The sequence below is a fragment of the Somniosus microcephalus genome, chromosome 9 (assembly GCF_052327205.1).
Source record: "Somniosus microcephalus isolate GS21.2 chromosome 9, FLI_Smic_1.0, whole genome shotgun sequence".
Taxonomy (NCBI): Eukaryota; Metazoa; Chordata; class Chondrichthyes; order Squaliformes; family Somniosidae; genus Somniosus; species Somniosus microcephalus.
In genome coordinates this window covers 200,054,871-200,075,922 of record NC_140995.1, presented here as the reverse complement: position 1 = coordinate 200,075,922, position 21,052 = coordinate 200,054,871, and the positions used below count along the sequence as shown (strand labels likewise).

The window sequence follows — 21,052 nt, the reverse complement described above, 5'->3', positions numbered from 1 at the left end:
TTAAGGGCCACCCGGCAACAGGTGACGTCAGAGATTGACATTTCATCTGTCAAAAGCTTTTGGCACATGAAATATCAGTGTTTAACAGCTGTTTGAAGCTGTCAAGCACTGAAAAACTGCTAATTCAGCCTCAGTCCTTTCTCAGGATAACTTTAAAATCATTTTGCTGCAGAAACCAAGAAGCTGATTTTTTTTTTTAAATCGGAGCTTCTGTGGTTCTTGCAGCCGACTCCCGACACCGGAATGCAGGACTCCTGTAAAGGTAAGTAAAAGTAAGTTAAACTTATTTAAACACTTTAAACACTTGCAAAACACTTACCTTTGCACTCCTGCACCCCTCACTCACCTGAACACTGGGCATCTCGACCCCTCCAAGACCTCAGACCCACGTCCCGCCTCGAAAACTTTTCGTGGTTTGGAGCTGTCGGGAAGCCCACAAACCAGCAATAAAAATCGCGAATAGGCAAAAAGCTACCTGTTAACTACCTGTTAACAGGCAGTTTAATTGCCTTTAATCCCTTCCCGCCTCTGGGAGTCGGGTTCCAGCGCTTGTCGGCAACCCGACTCCTATGAAATTGACATGGAGGCGGGTTGGAGGCGGGATGGGGTCGGGACCCCCGGATCTCCGATTTTTATCGCCCGCACGCCTCCAACCCGACTCCAGGGGCTTAGGAAAATCCAGCCCTTAATCTAGGCCGACACGCCAGTGCAGTGTTGAGGGAGTGCTGCACTGTCAGAGGTGCCTTCTTTCAGATGAGACATTAAACTGAGGCCCCGTCTGCTCTCTCGGGTGGACGTAAAAGATCCCACGGCACTATTTCGAAGAGTTATCTCCAGTGTCCTGGCCAATATTTATCCCTCATTATCTTGTTGTTATTTGTGGGAGCTTGCTGTGCGCAAATTGGCTGCTGCATTTCCTACATTACATAGGATATACGGCACAGAAACAGGCCATTTGGCCCAACCAGTCCGTGCCGGCGTTTATGCTTCACTCGAGCCTCTTCCTGTCTTTCCTCATCTAACTATCAGCATAACCCTCTATTCCCTTCTCCCTCATGCTTGTCTAGCCTCCCCTTAAATGCATCTATACTATTCACATCAACCACTCCCTGAGGTAGCGAGTTCCACATTCTCACCACTCTCTGGGTAAAGAAGTTTCTTCTGAATTCCCTGTTGGATTTCTTGGTGACTATCTTATATTGATGGCCTCTAGTTATGCTCTTCCCCGCAAGCGGAAACGTTTTCTCTCTATCCACTCTATCAAAACCTTTCATAATTTTAAAGACCTCTATTAGGTCACCCCTCAGCCTTCCCTTTTCAAGAGAAAAGAGACCCAGCCTGTTCATCCTTTCCTGATAGGTATAGCCTTGCATTTCTGGTATCATCCTTGTAAATCTTCTCTGCACCCTCTCCAGTGCCTCTATATCCTTTTTATAATATGGCGACCAGAATTGTACACACTACTGCAAGTGCGGCCTAACCAAGGTCCGATTACAACACTTCAAAAGTACTTAATTGGCTGTAAAGTGCTTTGGGATGTCCTGAGGTTGTGAAAGACGTTATATAAATGCAAGTTCTTTCTTATTTATTAATCTATCTACAAATTAAAAAGTTTTGAGGCTTTTCCACTTTTCCACTTTGTTTTAAACACCAACTAATCACAGCTGAACATTTTTTTTTTAAAGCATACAAAAAGAGCAAGGGGGGGGACCAGTCATTTCCTGCTGGTTTTGCTGACCTTGCGATAGGCTGGACTGTCTTCAAGGAGAGAATCCAAGCAGCTGCCAATTTAACCAAACCGTCCCCCAGCAACACCTGTAACTAACCTCACGGTTTGGTTATGTAGACCAGCTGCCCACAGGGATCACCCAAGAATGGCCTTAAAGGGACACGCCAGGTTCTCAGCTGAGCACCACCTCTGTTTTGGATTCCAGCAAGAGATCGGCTAGCGTGTACATATAACTTTTTAAATATAAAATAATAAGGTGAAATATCTTGGTGGGGGGGGAAGGTGGTGGGAAGCACTGTCCTGGTCACCTGCCCAGATCTTTGAGGTGGAATATAAAATGAAATGTTTATCTGCTGGCCAGTATTTGACCTATTACTTCCTCAAGACAGGGTCTTTGTGCGATGTCTTTTAGAAATCTATTCTTTTCTGCAATAACTAACTGTAGTTATGGGGAGGTGTGAAGCCAGGTCCCCGATAAGCTAGGAGTCTGTGTTTATCTGATCTTTAGTCCGTTTTCTATGGGGAAACCACTGCAATTGGTTGCTTTTTTTCTAAAGTGGTAAGTTGGGGGAGAAAAAAATCACGGTTTTCTTATAGTAAGCAACAGGTTCACATCCTAATAGGTTTTGAAGCCCTGTTCACAGGAAGTGCCTGCTCTTCAAGTAGATAAACAGAGGCTATGTAACCTATTGTAACACCCTATTTCTCTCTCTTATCATTTCTAGCATCTGAGTAAGGGCATCCACTATCGCTGGGCCTTATTTGTCCCAAGTGGTCCATCTCTGGATGAAATAACGGAACTTCTGGATGAAGGAAAGGTCAGTTTGGATGAAGGGGGGAAAAAAAGCCTTTTACATATAATTACATAGAAGTTACAGCACAGAAACAGGCCATTCGACCCAACTGGTCTATGCTGGTATGTAAGCTCCACATGAACCTCCTCCCACCCTACTTCATCTAACTCTATTGGCATAACCTACTACTCCTTTCTCCCTCATCTACTTATCTAGCCTCCCCTTAAATGCATCTATGCTCTTCGCCTTAATCACTCCTTGTGGTAGCGAGTTCCACATTCTAACCACTCTCTGGGTAAAGAAGTTTCTCCTGAATTTCTTATTGGATTTATTAGTGACTATCTTATATTTATGACCCCTAGTTTTGATCTTCCCCACAAGTGAAAACATCATCTGTGCATTTAACCTATCCTATTTTTAAAGACCTCTATTAGGTCACCCCTCAGCCTCATCTTTTGTAGAGAAACATTGTGTGGTAAATTCTGGCTTTCTTACTATAATGCAGATTACACCTGTTATGCACATGTGTTTCTCATATATTGCAAAACTCAAAAAAAAAAAGAAAATGCTGGAAGTACACAACAATCAGAATCTGTAAAGAAAAAAAGACAGCTTGTGATGCTTTGGATATGCACCGTACAACTTTGGTTCACCTGCAACACTCTCACTGCTTCCTCTTCGATGTTCTGCAGTGAGTGCTGTACGTTGTTACCATTGGTTGTCTTATTGGCTGAGGGAGGAATGGTGGTCAGAATGCCAGGAGATCTCCCCCCCGCCCCCCTTCTCTCCCGCTGTAAGGGGTCGTTTTAACGAGCTTGTGGTGTGCGAGATCGGTTTTTGATTTCACACTGCTCGTGAGCGGTTCCGAAGCGCTCCCCCCTCACCGGTTCTAGACACTGGGCTTATTGCCAGACCACCTTGATGTGTTGGCCCAACTTGTGACTCGGAAGACAAATGGATCAGGTGAGACAAGGTAAGTTTTAAATCAAAGGTATCTTTATTTTTAAGGAGAATAAAACATAGAGAATGAAGAAACAATGCAGACAAAAATCATGAACACGCCTCTCAATGGGAACTCAAATTTAACACACAAGAGTTACTTTGACTATCATAATACATCAATTCTAGATCAGCGATATAATAAAACGGGGGTGGAGAAAGCGCACGGCACAACGAAGGATGAATAACACTCCCGAATTACAAAGCCCTTAATATTAAAAACCCTCCCGTCTCTAAAATATACCTCAACTAGATCAGCTAGGTGGAGTTGGGCCTCTATGCTCACCAGGGTTTTTAAAAAAAACTGTCCTTGACCTTGGTGCTCCTGTATCGTCCGGGATCTCCAATCTTCCTTATGGGACCGGCTCCTGAACCTGCTCTCCTGCTCGAACTTGTAGGCCCTCCGTGCTCCTCGAACCGTAATCGAACCTCTCCACTCACTCTGTCTTTGACCTCGTGTCTGTGTGAAACTGTGTTTTTGTCTCTTTTCCCCCAACAGTTATATTGTTTTCTTGCCCTTATCTTGGCGCCAAATCAGGGGTTTTCTTTTGTTAAAGTAATGGGCAGGCTGCTTTGACAAAAGTGGGTACTTTATTTTAATGTCTTGTAAATGAAACTAATGGGATCTGTCCTGTGTCCCTCTGAGTTTGGTACAGATAATAGGTTTTGTCTGTGCTCTGCGATTTCAGAGATGGGTTTGCGTTTTGCTAGCAATTAACACACCTTGAGGTGTAAATACTTTTGTTTTGACTTTGTTACTACTGTAACCATTTTACCATATCAATTGCAGCCAGTTCTGGAATCTTCTAATCGGTGGCGACTCAGGTTTCTTTAAGATACTGCAGTGGTATGTCCTTCTGAAATGAGTCATGTGATCTGCCAACTCCATCTTGTGTTCATAAAATGTGGCCATTTCAGGGGTTTTACAATGTAGACTATTTTCCTGGATTTTTGCGAATCCTACAGTCCCCCCTGTGATACAATGGACATCTCAAATCGTCTTTTGTATCATGAATGTTTGAGGGTGAGCATAAATCCGTTTCCCCCCCCCCCCCCCCCCCAAACTGACCTTCCCCGTAGTTTACCTGACTATGGAGTGTACCTCGCACACGCACTTTCCTCATCCCGAAAACGGAGTTGAGTAGATATCCTCTACCGGAGAAACATTTATGCTATGTACAGACTCACCTTAGAGTCATAACCCGACGCAACACAATCTTTGTTATAATACACAAAAAAACCAGATGGGAAAATAAGGTAGTTACACGGGTGAGTCCCCGTTTATGCTGCCATAGTGGTCCCGCCAAGTCTGCTGACTAGGGAACTCCCTGTCGTGTCCCTTCTTTGTCTCCCCACTTGCTCCCATTCCTTGTGGCCCTCGGTGTAGAGTTCGGTTCTATTGACCCCCGCGAAGTCAAACTCGTAAAACTTCTGCAGGGTCTCTTTCAGCAGGGCCTGATACAGCCTTGCCGTTTCTACGGGGCACCATTCCGGCAGGTGCACCTCGGTCAGGTTGAGGATGACCGAGGCCACCGCGTAATGGACCACCTGATAGGCCATTTGGTCAGTGGGAACTAATACTAAACCGTTCCCTGGTCCCTTGGTGGTGGTGGGGCATCCCTCTGCTACCGTCCGTGGTGTCTGGGTCGTGGGCAGGGGCTGTCGGGGGCGGGTCACTAGCTCAGTGGCATTAACCGCGATTGGGGAGTAGGGGACCGCGCATGCGTCCAAGCGCGATTCCCAGTCCATCCCCCTCCCGTTATCTTGCCACTGGCTGTGGAAAATGATGGAAACACCTTTGGGGCAGACTTTCTCTCAACCCCACATACACACGTAAATCCCCTGATCGGGTTCCCACCATTTATCCCAGCACACTGTCAACCCTCCCTGGGTCCCTGTGATAGTCCGGTGAGTGTCGTTCCCTAACCTTTCCCACTTTACTCTGGGGTTCCCCATGTCCCTGCTCAGTTTCCTGAGCCACCACCACCTATCCAGGGGGACGTTTCCCCTGCAGGTTAGGCAAATACGTTTCCCCACAGTCACACTGATCCGCGTGGCCTGGATCTTGATCCAAGGACACGACAAAGAGACCTCCCCATATGTGAAGCCAGTTTCGCTTGAATATTTCGTGGCGTTCGAGCCCAGCCATCCGGGCCAGTTGCTCTCGTGGGTGTACCCAACGACTTCCTCTGCTTCGCGCAGGCCCTGCCCATCGTGGGCCAGAGGCGCAGTTTCCCCGGAGCAGCCAAAGATACGGTGATCCTCCGTCCCTCCCCTCCAGGCGACGTTGAGGCCCACCAGGGCCGCGAGGACGATGCCTCCTACTGGCATCATCTTGTTATGATCTAGCGGAGAGATAAAAAAAGGTTTCGAGCCGGGCTCCCTGGGCTCCTCGGCTTGGGTGAGTGGGTCTCGCGACCCTAGCTCACCTAAAACTTGCCACATTCTATCGCTCCAAAGTGCTACCATACTTCCAGAAGACCACATTACTTATTTTCTAAAATTACAATAAACTAAACCTTATTACCCAAAACTATATAAATATATACATCTGCCGCCCGTCTCCGGACGGCCAGCTTATAATCTGCGGGGACCGTCGCAGGCCTCCCCCTGCTGCGTTCCCACATCGGTCTCAGCTGCTGGTCCCTGGCAGCCCGTGGCTGCTGGCTGTGGACCGTTTAAACTTCTCGCAGCTTTCTTCCGGGGGGTCCCTCTTGTGAAAACCGGTGACCAAACCTTCTTCGGTTGCGGTTTTCTATTTGACCGTCTAAGGGTCACCACATATGAGGCTTCCTCGTAGGTCGGACCCTTGGCTGGAGTTTTGGCCCTGGCTGCAGTCCGTGGCTTCCCCACGACTGCCGGCTGTGGGCTTCCTCCCGCAGGCTCCGCCTCCCTAGGCTCTGGGTCAGCGGCAAGCACCTCGCTGCTACCTGGGACTCCAGGTTGAGAGTCTCCACCCCCAGATGCCACCTCTCTAATGCTGCACTCAGGGGCAAGACCTAAGACCTCCGGCTCCTCCCCTTCACCGCAGTCGGGGGCGGGACCTTCGTCCTCCGACTCGGCTTCCTTGTGACCAGGGACAGGACCTAGGACCTCCGGCTCCTCCCCTTCTGGGTCCCAGAACAATGGGGGAGTCTCCCGTGTGGACGGGACAACTCCTCCCCTCACGCAGGCTGCTCGTCCAGCCTGTGTGACCTGCGGCTGCAGCTCCCCTGCAGTTTTTAATTCTTTGCTGCCTTTTTCAGCCCCCGCTGCCTGCTTCCCTGCCTCCGGCTTAAACAGCTTACATTGATTGATGTGAAACCATTTTGTGCGCCGGGGCAGTTTCACAGCATACACCATGGGGCTGGCCTGATCTACGATGCTGTAGGGACCCATGTAAAGTGGCTCAAAACTCCCCACACGGGCGAAGTTCCTTACCATCACTAGATCCCCTACCTCCCAGCGATGGGTTTTACTGGGCTCGAGCAGCATCCTATTTCCCTGGTGCTGCCTCCCCATGTTACCTGCGGCCCCCTCATAGATCCTTTGGAGGCGTTCAAGGAGCGTGCGGGCGAATTTGTCCCGATTCACCTCCCTTAGCTGCCCCTCCGTTAGGACTGGGGCCAGGACATGGGTGGGGGTTCTCATGACCCTCCCGGTCATGAGCTCATGCGGAGAGTACCCCGTACTCTTCGGCTGGCTGGAGCGGATCCCCATGAGGACAAGAGGCAGGACTTCTGCCCACCTTTGGGGCAAACCCATTATCTCTTTCCTCATTTTTTCTTTTAAGGTGCGGTTCATCCGCTCCCCAATCCCCGATGACTGTGGATTGTAGGCTACGTGCCATTTCCCCTGAATGCCCAGCAGCATCAGGGTGTTCTGCATTACTTGGCCGGTAAACTGGCTTCCCTGATCGCATTCCACGAACTGGGGCAGTCCCCATCTCGAGAACACCTCCCGCACCAAGATTCTCGCAGTCCCTAACGCTGTGGCTGTTCGGCAGGGGAAGGCTTCAACCCATTGAGAGAACACGTCCACCAGAACGAGGCAGTACTTATAGCCTCCCTGGGTGGCGGGTAAGGGTCCGATATAGTCAATTTGGATTGACTGCCATGGTCCCTCTACCCTCCTAACGTGTCCCATCGGCACCTTCCTCCTGTGAGGATCGGGGTTATTTGCCGCGCACACAAGACAGTTCACGCAAAACTCCCGGACGTCCTCCCGGAGTCCTGGCCACCATCCTGCTTGTTCCACCTGCTGCCAGGTGACCTCAGGCCCGGGGTGCCCTGCTCCTGGTCCCTCATGGGCCAGTTGAAGGAATTCCCTCCGGTGCTGCTGAGGCACCACCCACTGCTCTTCTTTAAACAGCATCCCCTCTCTTATAGACAGGGATGCTGCACCATACGGGCCTTCCATTTTCTTCCCCTCGCTAACCGCGTTAAATACCCCTCTCAGGGCAGGGTCCTGAGATTGGACCGATTTTAGGTCCGGGGCTAGCGCTACCCCTACACTCTTCTGGATCCCATCCCTGCCTTTTACAGCTGCCACTGGTCCGGACCCGTAGGGGTCCCAGAAAATGCCGGTCTGGGCACCCTCTCTCGCCAGTGCGTCAGCTCGCTGGTTCCCCTGACCGCGAGGTTCTGTGGAGGAGTGAGCCTTCACCTTGTGGATGAAGACTTCACCCTTCTCCCCCACGGCTGCCAGGATCTTCTCCAGCAGGGGCTTTACCACCAAGGGTCTCCCATCCGCGGAAGTGAATCCGCGACGGGACCAGATGGCCAGGTATTCGGTACACGAATTGCATGTAAACATGCTGTCTGAGCAAATCGTGTACGGGGCAGGGAAAACTTCGGGATGGGTAACCACATACGCCACAGCAGACAGTTCTGCCTGCTGGGCGCTCATGGCACTGGGGAGTTTAATCGCCAACGCAATGTCAGCCGTTGGGTCATACACTCCGAACCCCGTGAGCCGCTTTCCAGCGGATACTGTGCTGGAACCATCCACGTAAATCTCACGGCCGGTGGGATGTATCCCAGCCCGGAGACCAACGTCGACCTCCCATACCCCTTCAACGGAACATTGATGGGCTGTCCCAGGGTAAGCCAGGTTGGCGGCTAATCTGGACTCGCACAGGCCTCGTACCCGCAGATCCATTTGTGAGAGGAGTAGGGTCCAGTGCGCAATGCGGGCACTGCTTACTGTCCCATCCTTAATCCGCCCATCCAAAAGCATCTTGGTGGGCATGTGGTGTGTGAGGAGGGTGATGGGGGAGGTGCCTGTGAAGATGGCGGATCTTTTCATAGCCCAGTGTGTGGCCAAGAGGTGCCGCTCACAGACCGAGTAGCTCCTCTCCACGTCGGTGAGCACCCTGGAGGAGTAAACCACGGGTCTCAGCTTGCCATGTCGCTCCTGGAGCAACACAGCACTGAGACTGTCCCCGCTGGCCGCCACCTCCAGGAAGAACTCCCTTCCCCCATCTATCGCTCCCAGGGCCGGTGCGGTCTGCAGCTTCCTTTTTAGGAGCTCGAACGCGGCCTGGCATCCTTCATCCCACGACCACTCCACTCCCTTGTGCAGGAGTCGGAGTAGTGGGGCTGCCATGGCCGCATAGTCCTCCATGAAGTCTCGGCAGTACCCGGTTAGCCCTAGAAACGACCTCACACCCTTTATGGTGACGGGGACCGGTAACTCCTGTACCGCCTCCCTCCTTGCCCTATCGATGGCCCTTTCTCCGGCGCGGATGGTCAGCCCCAGGAACTTAACTTCCGTTTCACCGTTCTGCGCTTTCTTTGGGTTGACTTTGAACCCCCTTCTGGTCAGTAGTTCCAACAGTTCAGCCAGCAGTGGGCCGTGCTCCCCGACCGTGTCGGTAAACAGGAGCAGGTCGTCCACGTACTGTACTAACTGAAGGGGCTGACTGAACTCCTTCAGGCTGTCCGCCATGCATTGGTGGAAAATGCTGGGACTATTGTGGAAGCCTTGTGGCAAGCAATTCCAGGTATACTGTTGCCCTTTGAAAGTAAAGGCAAATTTATACTGGTCCTCCCTCCGCACAGGGATCGACCAGAACCCATTGGAAATATCCAGCACCGTGAACGTAGTCGCGGATGCGGGGATACTCCCAATGAGGTCGGCCACTGCTGCCACTGTGGGGGCACATGCGGGGATGTTGCTGTTCAACACCCGATAGTCCACCGTGGCTCTCCAGGAATTGTCCGGTTTCTTAACCGGCCAAAGCGGAGAGTTCACATGGGTGGCTATAGGCCTCAGCACCCCCTGCTGTACCAGCGCTGATATGGCCACCTCCATATCAGCCTCTGCTTCCTTTGGGAAGTTGTACTGCCTTTGGGGCCGGGCCATGGGAGCCCCATCTACCCTAACCTCAAAGCCAGCAACCCTCCCACAGTCGTGTTTGTGCGTGGCGAACGCACCTAACTGAGCCTGCACCTCGGCTCTAAATACTTCTGGGATACCCTCCATCATTTCACCGAGGTCGTAACTCCCTTTCGGCTTCATGGTACACAGGGTTCCCTTCCCATCCTTTCCCGGGATTACTACCATTCCACTTTCCTTTCCGGTGTTGGCCCCCCAAAGGCAATGGTTCCTGAGGTCCACGAGGATCCCATGGCCCACGATGAAGTCGGCCCCTAGGATCCCCTTCCCTCCCTCCGCATCCCATCTCGCCAGGACACATGTCCACTTTGTCTGGAGTGTGCCCAGGCGGATCGAGAGCGGCCTGGAGAACGCACCCGTCTGCTCCGCCCCTGTGAACCCGATAGGACGTATGGAACCCCGTTAGACAGAGGTGAGGTGGTGGGATTCTCCGTATGGATCACGGTGCATGAAGCTCCCGTATCCAACAGATAAGTCCCCGTTTCCTTCTCTACCTCCATCTGCACGAGCGGTCTCTTCCATCCGTCGTACTGGAGCGCACATAGATAGACGGGCTGCGCAGGCTCCAGTCATTGCGGGCCACTTTGGGAAGGGGTTGGGGGAACCGCTGGACCGGTGGTGGCTGCTACCTTTCCCTTAGTGAGGACCAATGACCTCACTGAAGCCAGCAGCACGTCCAGCAGCTCTGGAGGGACAGTTGGCTCCGTCTCTCTCTCTGGGGCAGAGGTCGGGGGTGCGGCCGGGGCTTGGGCTGGGGCTGTGGGGACCTTTTCCCTTGTGTCCTTCCAGGGATTCTTACAGTCCCTGCGCCAATGCCCCTCCTTCCCGCAACCGTAGCACGTTTGGCGGCTTTGGTTGGGACGGCTCCCTTCCTGGCGCCACTCTTTACGGGGCTGGTCACCAGCCCTGACCCCTCAAACCTTCCCGTTTTGCTGGGGTGTCTCACTATCCCTCCCGTTTCTAAAGGTGACGGTGAGTTGGCGGATCACCGTCGCCTCCGTGGTCAGAGGGTTTCGGGGGTCGAACCAGGCCATTGCCTGCGTTCGAACGCGGGGCAGGGAGTTATTCATCAGGCATCTGAGCCAGTGGGCTAACTGGTCCCCGCCCAGGTTCGCTCGCGCCGGCATTCCCGGGCACGCACCCTGGTAGACTGGCCACAGCCTGTCCGCGAACGCCTGCGGGAATTCCCCGGGGAGCTGGACTGTTTTCTTCACCCGGGTGAACGGACTCCCCTCGTTCATCCCCATGGCCTCCAGGATCTCGTCCTTCAGCCTGCCATAATTTTCCTGACCCCTCTTACACCCATCGGGTAGCGTCTGGAGGAGATCGCTACCCAGGGAGAACAACATCATCTTGTCCTTCTCTGCCTCGCCGCAGTCGTTAACACAGGCTGCCTGCTCCATCTCCCTAAAGTGAAGAGAAGGGTCCCCCTTCATGGTGAGCTTGGGGATGTAGCTCACCATGGAGTGCAATTGTTGCGCACCGTGTGGCACCAGGAATTGGTTCTGGAGGTCCCCAGGTTCCCCGTCGTCACCGGGTGGTCCGTACCTCCATTGTGTCACGGGGTACACTGGTCCCGGTCCCTGATTCTCTCTCGGGCTACCCTGGTCTACCTTGGATTCTTCATCCTCCACCCCCTCCTGATCCCAGACCTCTGGAAAACTAGGGGCTATGGGTGGTGGCTGTGAAATCTCTGGTTCCCTAACCCGTTTTGTTCTGGGGGCTGCCTGCGGGACTTCCCTGCTTGGGTTACCGTTGAACTCAGCCTGGCCGACCTTGGGGCTAATGAGGCATATCATCCCCTTTGCCCTGGCCAATGCCAGATTCAGGCTTTCTATTTCCTGCCTACAGGGGCCGTGGTCTGCCTCCTCAAACCCTTGAGCGCAGGCCAGCTTATAGGCTGCTTTTACTTCGCCTACCTTTTCCTCCTGTGCCTTCAGTTCCCCTGTAAGGCGGCTAATCTCCGTTTTTAACCTCCTCTCTTTCTCCCTGGATTCTCTTGCCTGATACTCTACATGTTCTACCCAGAACCTAGCGCTCCCCTCCAGCTCAGCTATCTTGTCCTCCAGCCTTTCTACCTTCCCCCGATGGTCCCGGACCATCGCTGCCCTCTCTTGGCTTATGGCCTCCAGCGCCACTAGCACCTTCCCTTCCGCTGCAACCTTTTCCTGCAGCTCCCGGGACAAATGCTTAATTTTGGTTTCCTTACTGGCCACCGCGTGGTCCAGTACCAGAACCTGCTTTTTATAGCACATAAGCCACACCGCTTTTTCAATGCCCTTGCAGTGCTCTTTACTAGCCATCCACTGGGCGGCTGCCTTTAGGGGACGCTCGGCTCCTAACAGGTCATATACCCATTTTTTTGCTACATTTACTTTGCCACACACGTAGGAGGATAACCTGTCCTCCATAACATCTGTCTCACCCGAGTCTTTGTCCACCACACAAGGGTTCTGTAGCCAGTGTCCCATCTGGGTCGCCATTCTGTAAGGGGTCATTTTAACGAGCTTGTGGTGTGCGAGATCGGTTTTTGATTTCACACTGCTCGTGAGTGGTTCCGAAGCGCTCCCCCCTCACCGGTTCTAGACACTGGGCTTATTGCCAGACCACCTTGATGTGTTGGCCCAACTTGTGACTTGGAAGACAAATGGATCAGGTGAGACAAGGTAAGTTTTAAATCAAAGGTATCTTTATTTTTAAGGAGAATAAAACATAGAGAATGAAGAAACAATGCAGACAAAAATCATGAACACGCCTCTCAATGGGAACTCAAATTTAACACACAAGAGTTACCTTGACTATCATAATACATCAATTCTAGATCAGCGATATAATAAAACGGGGGTGGAGAAAGCGCACGGCACAACGAAGGATGAATAACACTCCCGAATTACAAAGCCCTTAATATTAAAAACCCTCCCGTCTCTACAGTATACCTCAACTAGATCAGCTAGGTGGAGTTGGGCCTCTATGCTCACCAGGGTTTTTAAAAAAAACTGTCCTTGACCTTGGTGCTCCTGTATCGTCCGGGATCTCCAATCTTCCTTATGGGACCGGCTCCTGAACCTGCTCTCCTGCTCGAACTTGTAGGCCCTCCGTGCTCCTCGAACCGTAATCGAACCTCTCCACTCACTCTGTCTTTGACCTCGTGTCTGTGTGAAACTGTGTTTTTGTCTCTTTTCCCCCAACAGTTATACTGTTTTCTTGCCCTTATCTTGGCGCCAAATCAGGGGTTTTCTTTTGTTAAAGTAATGGGCAGGCTGCTTTGACAAAAGTGGGTCCTTTATTTTAATGTCTTGTAAATGAAACTAATGGGATCTGTCCTGTGTCCCTCTGAGTTTGGTACAGATAATAGGTTTTGTCTGTGCTCTGCGATTTCAGAGATGGGTTTGCGTTTTGCTAGCAATTAACACACCTTGAGGTGTAAATACTTTTGTTTTGACTTCGTTACTACTGTAACCATTTTACCATATCAATTGCAGCCAGTTCTGGAATCTTCTAATCGGTGGCGACTCAGGTTTCTTTAAGATACTGCAGTGGTATGTCCTTCTGAAATGAGTCATGTGACCTGCCAACTCCATCTTGTGTTCATAAAATGTGGCCATTTCAGGGGTTTTACAATGTAGACTATTTTCCTGGATTTTTGCGAATCCTACACCACCAATAGTGACATGGGATTTTTAACATCCATCCGTAGGACAACTCCTCTGACAACGCTGCACTCCCTCAGTACTGCATTAGAATGAGAGTGTAGATAATATGCTTCAGTCTTGGGCTGCAGCTTAACCGAACAACCTTCTGACTAAAGGGAGAGCGCGACCACCTGAGCTGAGTGGAGCGCTGGGATACTGACTGGGGATTACTGTCTCAGTCCTGGCACGGACCTCAACAAGTGTTGCTGCATCAACAGTACCATCCCTCGTGCAAGTCATCTTTCTGCTTAGTTGTCCCCCTCCATCTTGCCACTATCCCTTGTTCTGTACCCCTCTACTTATCCCAGTTTCTGTTTGAGAGAAAATGGGAGTCATATTTTGAGGAGAAAAATTTGGGATGGTGTGTGACTTGGAGGGGAACTTTGAGGTGGTGGTGTTCCATGCGCCAGCTGCCCTTGTCCTTCTAGTTGTTGGAGGTTGTGGGTTTGGGACGTGCTGTCGAAGAAGCCTTGGTGAGTTGCTGCAGTGCATCTTATAGATGGTACACACTGCAGCCACGGTGCGCCATGGTGGTGGAGGGAGAGGATGTTTAAGGTGGTGGATGGGCTGCTGATCAAGCGGACTGCTTTGTCCTGGATGGTGTCGAGCTTCTTGAGTGTTGTTGGAGCTACCCTCATCCAGGCAAGTGGGGAGTATTTCATCACACACCTTCCTTGTGTCTTGTAGATGGTGGTGAGGCTTTGGGGAGACAGGAGGTGAGACACTCGGCGCAGAATACCCAGCCTCTGACCTGCTGTTGTAGCCACAGTATTTATGTGGCTGGTCCTGTTAAGTTTCTGGTCAATGGTAACCCCCAGGATGTTGATGGTGGGGGATTCGGCAATGGTAATGCCATTGAATGCCAAGGGGAGGTGGTTAAACTCTCTTGTTGGAGATGGTCATTGCTGAACACTTGTGGTGCGAATGTTACTTACAACTTATCAGCCCAAGTTGCATTAATCCCCCCCCCACCTGTCTGCATTTTTTTCAATTTTATTTGTCACATAACCAAATACAACAAGTGAAATCCAGTCAGTGAAATGCTTTTTTCTTAACGAGCCGAGCGCACCAAGCAGCAAAGGACACTCCTGGTACGCACGGAGCCCACAAGGACGGCAGCCATCTTCATCGGCGCCATCACAATAGGGTCCGCTCTCGCCTCGCTCCGCCTTTCCCGCACTCCTGCCCGACAATCTTCAGCCGCCGTGGTAACGACATCCCGGGGCCTGCTTCTCCCTGGCTCTCCTTCCACCCGATCTGACCTCCGAGCCTCCCGCAGTGTCCGACCTTCCAGGGCCTGCTTTTCCCGCCCTCGGTCCGCTGGCCGCCTCCCCTCCTACTGGTTCGACCGCCGAGGAGCTGCCGGCCGCCGTGCTACAGCGGGTCGTCGTGGCCTCCATCGCTGCTTCTGCTGCCTCCCCGTCGACTCGCCGAACTCATCAGCGCCGATGCAAAGCGTCTGTAGCGGGAGTGGGCCGACCGACTCAGATTTCGCCCCCTCTCTCTGCATTTCGCCCCCTCTCTCTGCATTTCGCCCCCTCTCTCTGCATTTCGCCCCCTCTCTCTGCATTTCGCCCCCTCTCTCTGCATTTCGCCCCCTCTCTCTGCATTTCGCCCCCTCTCTCTGCATTTCGCCCCCTCTCTCTGCATTTCGCCCCCTCTCTCTGCATTTCGCCCCCTCTCTCTGCATTTCGCCCCCTCTCTCTGCATTTCGCCCCCTCTCTCTGCATTTCGCCCCCTCTCTCTGCATTTCGCCCCCTCTCTCTGCATTTCGCCCCCTCTCTCTGCATTTCGCCCCCTCTCTCTGCATTTCGCCCCCTCTCTCTGCATTTCGCCCCCTCTCTCTGCATTTCGCCCCCTCTCTCTGCATTTCGCCCCCTCTCTCTGCATTCGCCCCCTCTCTCTGCATTTCGCCCCCTCTCTCTGCATTTCGCCCCCTCTCTCTGCATTTCGCCCCCTCTCTCTGCATTTCGCCCCCTCTCTTTGCATTTCGCCCCCTCTCTCTGCATTTCGCCCCCTCTCTCTGCATTTCGCCCCCTCTCTCTGCATTTCGCCCCCTCTCTCTGCATTTCGCCCCCTCTCTCTGCATTTCGCCCCCTCTCTCTGCATTTCTCTCTGCATTTCGCCCCCTCTCTCTGCATTTCGCCCCCTCTCTCTGCATTTCGCCCCCTCTCTCTGCATTTCGCCCCCTCTCTCTGCATTTCGCCCCCTCTCTCTGCATTTCGCCCCCTCTCTCTGCATTTCGCCCCCTCTCTCTGCATTTCGCCCCCTCTCTCTGCATTTCGCCCCCTCTCTCTGCATTTCGGCCCCCTCTCTCTGCATTTCGGCCCCCTCTCTCTGCATTTCGCCCCCTCTCTCTGCATTTCGCCCCCTCTCTCTGCATTTCGCCCCCTCTCTCTGCATTTCGCCCCCTCTCTCTGCATTTCGCCCCCTCTCTCTGCACTTCCCCCCCTCTCTCTGCACTTCCCCCCCTCTCCTCTGCACTTCCCCCCCTCTCCTCTGCACTTCCCCCCCCCTCTCTCTGCCCTCCCCCCCCCCCCCCCCCAGCGCTTTCGCTCTCGTGCTCCCTCCCTCCCCATCCCTTGCGCTCGCTCTTGCTCTCTCATATGTAGCTATTACTGGAGAGTTGTCAGTTTGATTAGCTCCTCCAAAGACCAGGATAAAAATAAATGGAGACTGAATGGTGTGTGTATTTTTGTGTGCACACAGAGCTAGCAGGGAAACAAGCTGTATGAGATTAATGCATTGACAAACCCATTCAGCTGTTTTCAAAATCCTCCACACTGCATAATTGCTTTAAGATGTATCAGTGAAGGGGAAAAAATGTTGAGTAATTGGATAACAAAAAGAGCCACTATTTGAGTCACGCGCCTTTTTTTTGCTTTGGATTACAGTTCCATTGGGAATGTAAATTGGCGCTCCTGGATTCAGCTTGTTTACTTAGTTTATACAGCACATTACAAACACTTGCGTGAGTCAGTGTGGTTATTAATAAAAATTGGATTAGCAGCAGGAGATGTGAAATACAATGCTGGTTTGTTGATTCAGCGGCTCGGTTAGTCCGACACAAAATCACATACCTGGTGTGCAGAATTCGTAGGGTTTTTCCCCATTTTCCTCTACCCTGCCATCGATCTTCAATATATTTCCTCTCTTTCTCAATGATCTAAAAGCAAAGTAGAATCGATAATCAGAGGATACAAATTTAAGATAATTGTCAAAAAAACCAGAGGGGGATTAATTTTGTTTTAACGCAGCGAGTTGTGATGATCTGGAATTCACTGCCTGAATGGGTGGTGGAAGCAGATTCAATAGTAACTTTCAAACAGGAATTGGATATACACTTGAAAAGATAAACATTGAAAGTGCAGTGGAGTGGAACTAATTGGAGAGCTCTTTCACAGACACGATGGGCCGAAATGCCGCCTCCTGCGCTGTATGATTGTATGGACAGCGGTTGTATTCACTGTAAAGTGCTGAGAGGGGGATGAACATGACAGCGGCCTCTTGAAGTGACATGCCCCACCTAGTGGACAGGCTGAATCTGCCATGAGGTTTACAGCACAGACGGAGGCCATTCGCCCCGTGGTGTCTGAACAAGCTCTATGCTAGAGCAACCCACAACTAACCTAGTATTCCTGCTCTCTCCCCGTAGCCCGGTGACTTCCTCTGCTTCAAATATTTATTCACTTTTTTTTCCCCCATAGAAGATGCAGTGGTCTCTGCCCCAACCACTCCGTGGCGCATCATCCCCACGTTCTCTGTAAAGAGGTTTCTCCTAACTCTCTTAGTGACAGTATTGGACCAGCCAAACTTTCTTGAATTACAATATCTTTTTTGGAACCCGAAAATGTTTCTTTTACCAGGAAGAAATGGAAAGATTGAAGTGTAGTAGTGTTTACGTTTAAACAGATCATGCTTGTACAGTTTGTAGATTTAATTATTGTGGCATCGAGTTAGTTTTGCATTTTGCTGGTCACGGATTAGTTGAATCCTGAAGTTTGTGATTGCTTCACCAAGGAATCTTATGCCTGAATCCAGATTATTCTTGCATCAGAATTTCTCTAAACTGGAGATTGCATAATTGTCTCTTTTTTTATTGCTGACTCGTTTTCCCCTATTCACTCTATCAAACCCTTTTATAATTTAAAAAAAACTCAATTAAATCTCCTCTTGACCTTCTCTGTTCCAGTGACAATAGCTCAAGTCTCTGCTCAACACTGCAGTTTCCTATCCCTGGTATCAGCTGGTGAATCTATGCTGTCTATAGGTTGCCATCTTCCAAAATTCTATAGATTCTGGAACGGTTCCTGTAGATTGGAGGATAGCAAATGTAACCCCACTATTTAAGAAAGGAGGGAGAGAGGAAACGGGGAACTACAGACCTGTTAGCCTCACGCAGTTGGGAAAATGCTAGAATCTATTATAAAGGATGTAATAACTGGACACTTCGAAACTAATAGTAAGATTGGGCAGAGTCAACATGGATTTATGAAAGGGAACTCCTGTTTGACAAACCTTTTGGAGTTCTTTGAGGATGTAACTAGTGGAGTAGACAAAGGGAAACCGGTAGATGTGGTGTATTTGGATTTTCAGAAGGCCTTCGATAAGGTCCCACACAAGAGGTTGGTGAACAAAGTTAGGGCACATGGAATTGGGGGTAATATACAAGCATGGATTGAGAATTGGTTAGCAGACAGAAAACAAAGAATAGGGATAAACAGATCTTTTTCAGGATGGCAGACTGTGACTAGTGGGGTACCACAAGGATCGGTGCTTGGGCCCCAGCTATTCACAATCGAAATCAATGATTTGGATGAGGGGACAAAGCTAGGTGGCAGTTTCAGTTGTGAAGAGGATGTGAAGAGGCTTCAAGGGGATCTCGACAGGCTCAGTGAGTGGACGAGAACATGGCAGATGGAATATAATGTGGAAAAATGTGAAGTTATCCACTTTGGTAGAAAAAACAGAAAGGCAGAGTATTCCCTAAATGGTGAAAGATTGGGGAATGCAGATGCTCAAAGGGACCTGGGTGTCCTTGTGTACATGAGTCACTGAAAGTTAATGTGCAGGTGCAGCAAGCCATTAGGAAGGCAAATGGTATGCTGGCCTTCATTACAAGAGGATTTGAGTACAGGAATAAAGTCTTACTCTAATTATATAGGGCCTTGGTGAGACCACACCTGGAGTACTGTGTACGATTTTGGTCTCCTTACCTAAGGAAGGATATACTTGCCATAGAGGGAGTGCAACGAAGGTTCACAAAATTAATTCCTGGGATGGTGGGACTGTCGTATGAGAAGAGATTGAGTAAACTAGGCCTGTATTCTCTTGAATTCAGAAGAATGAGAGGTGATCTCATTGAAGCATACAAAATTATTACAGGGCTTGCTAGGATGGATGCTGGGAGAATGTTTCCCTTAGCTGGGGAGTCCAGAACCAGGGGCCACAGCCTCAGGATAAAGGGTAGGCCATTCAGGACTGAGATGAGAAGAAATTTCTTCACACAGAGGGTGGTGAATCTTTGGAATTCTCTACCCCAGAGGGTTGTGGAGGCTCAGTCATTGGGTATATTCAAAACAGAAGTTGATAGATTTCTGACTAGTAAGGGCATCAAGTGATATGGCGATAGGGCCGGTGAATGGAGTTGAGAGAGAAGATCAGCCATGATCTTATTGAATGGCGGAGCAGGCTCGAAGGGCCGAATGGCCGACTCCTGCTCCTATTTCTTATGTTCTTATAATTTCTAAAGCTTTAATGTTCTCTCTCTAATGGTGCGCCCAAAACTACACGCAGTGATTCAACTGTGGCCCAACTTGTCTTTGATAAATTTATCATTACCTCTTTACTCTTGTACTCTGTGCCACTATTGATAAAACCCAAAATGCCATTAAAAAAAAAAGTTTTATCTACCTGTGCTCGCACTTTCAGGGAAATACATGTTTGAACTCCTAATTTTTTAAAAATTCGTTTTTATGGGATGTGGGCGTCGCTGTCAAGGCCAGCATTTATTGCCCATCCTTAGTTGCCCTTGAGAAGGTGGTGGTGAGCCGCTTTCTTGAACCGCTGCAGTCCGTGTGGTGATGGTACTTCCACATTGCTGTTAGGGAGGGAGTGCCAGGATTTTGACCCAGCGACGATGAAGGATCAGCGATATACTTCTCAGTCAGGATGGTGTGTGACTTGGAGGAGGTGGTGTTCCCATGCGCCTGCTGCCCTTATCCTTCTAGGTGGTACAGGTTGCGGGTTTGAGAGGTGCTGCCGAAGAAGCCTTGGCGAGTTGCTGCAGAGCATCTTGTAGATGGTACACGGTGCGCCACGGTACGCCGGTGGTGGAGGGAGTGGATGTTTAAGGTGGTAGAGGGGGGGACTCCCTCTCTTTATCCACACCCTGCAGCAACTTTCCATTCAGGAGAACAAAAGTGTAGTCAACGTTACAGGTTTTAATGAAACTTTTTTTTTGAAGGTGGGACGAGAGGTAGCAAGAAGGAAGTTTTTAGCGATGGAGTTCTAGAATGTGGGATCTTCTCTTGAACAGTCCCTCGGAACCGAGGATGACTTGCTTCCACACGAAAAATCAGTTCTCAGGTGACTGATGAGTCCAATGCGGGACCTACAGTCTCTGTCACAGGTGGGGCAGACGGTGGTTGAAGGGGCGGGTGGGTGCGCTGCCTGCGCTTGGCTTCCGCTTGCTCCCGGCGAAGAGACTCGAGGTGTTCGGCACCTTCTCGGATGCTTCTTCTCCACCTTGTGCGGTCTTGGGCCAGGGATTCCCAGGTGTCAGTGGGGATGTTGCACTTTTTCAAGGAGGCTTTGAGGGTGTCCTTGAAGCGTTTCCTCTGTCCACCTGGGGCTCTCTTGCTGTGTCAGAGCTCCGAGTAGAGCGCTTGTTTTGGGAGTCTCGTATCGGGCATGCGGACAATGTGACCCATCCATCGGAGCTGATCGAGCGTGGTCAAAGCTTCGATGCTGGGGTGTTGGCCTGAGCAAGAACACTGATGTTGGTGCGCCTATCCTGCCAGTGGATTTGCAGGATCTTGCGGAGGCAGCATTGGTGGTACCTCTCCAGTGCTTTGAGGTGCCTGCTGTACATGGTCCATGTCTCTGAGACATACAGCAGGGTGGGTATCACTGCTGCTCTGTAGGCCATGAGCTTAGTGCCGGGTTTGAGGTCCTGGTCTTCAAACATTCTCTTCCTCAGGCGACCGAAGGCTGCACTGGCACACTGAAGGCGGTGTTGGACTTCGTCATCGACGTCTGCCCTTGTTGACAGGTATGGAAAGTGGTCCACGTTGTCCTAGGCCTTGTCATGGATTTTGATAATCGGGGGGCAGTACAGTGTGGCGGGGGCAGGTTGGTAGAGGACCTTTGTCTTACGGATGTTTAGTGTAAGGCCCATGCTCTCGTGCACTTTGGTGAAGGTGTCTAGAATGTGGGGCAAAATGACTGAAGGCTTGGCT

At 50.9% G+C, this 21,052-nt stretch overlaps 1 protein-coding gene across 4 annotated transcripts in view; it reads left to right on the top strand.

Annotated features, from left to right (window-relative positions):
• Window positions 1-21,052, top strand: part of rtn4ip1 (reticulon 4 interacting protein 1) — a 76,710-nt gene that overhangs the window by 36,955 nt on the left and 18,703 nt on the right. For 3 of the 4 annotated variants that reach the window (XM_085997743.1, XM_085997742.1, XM_085997739.1), the window contains exon 8: window positions 2,455-2,547. The exons of the other annotated variant lie outside the window; for it this stretch is intronic. In XM_085997743.1, the coding sequence (XP_085853869.1) occupies window positions 2,455-2,547 (93 nt within the window). The remainder of the gene's footprint in view (window positions 1-2,454; window positions 2,548-21,052) is intronic. 4 annotated transcript variants of the gene reach the window in all.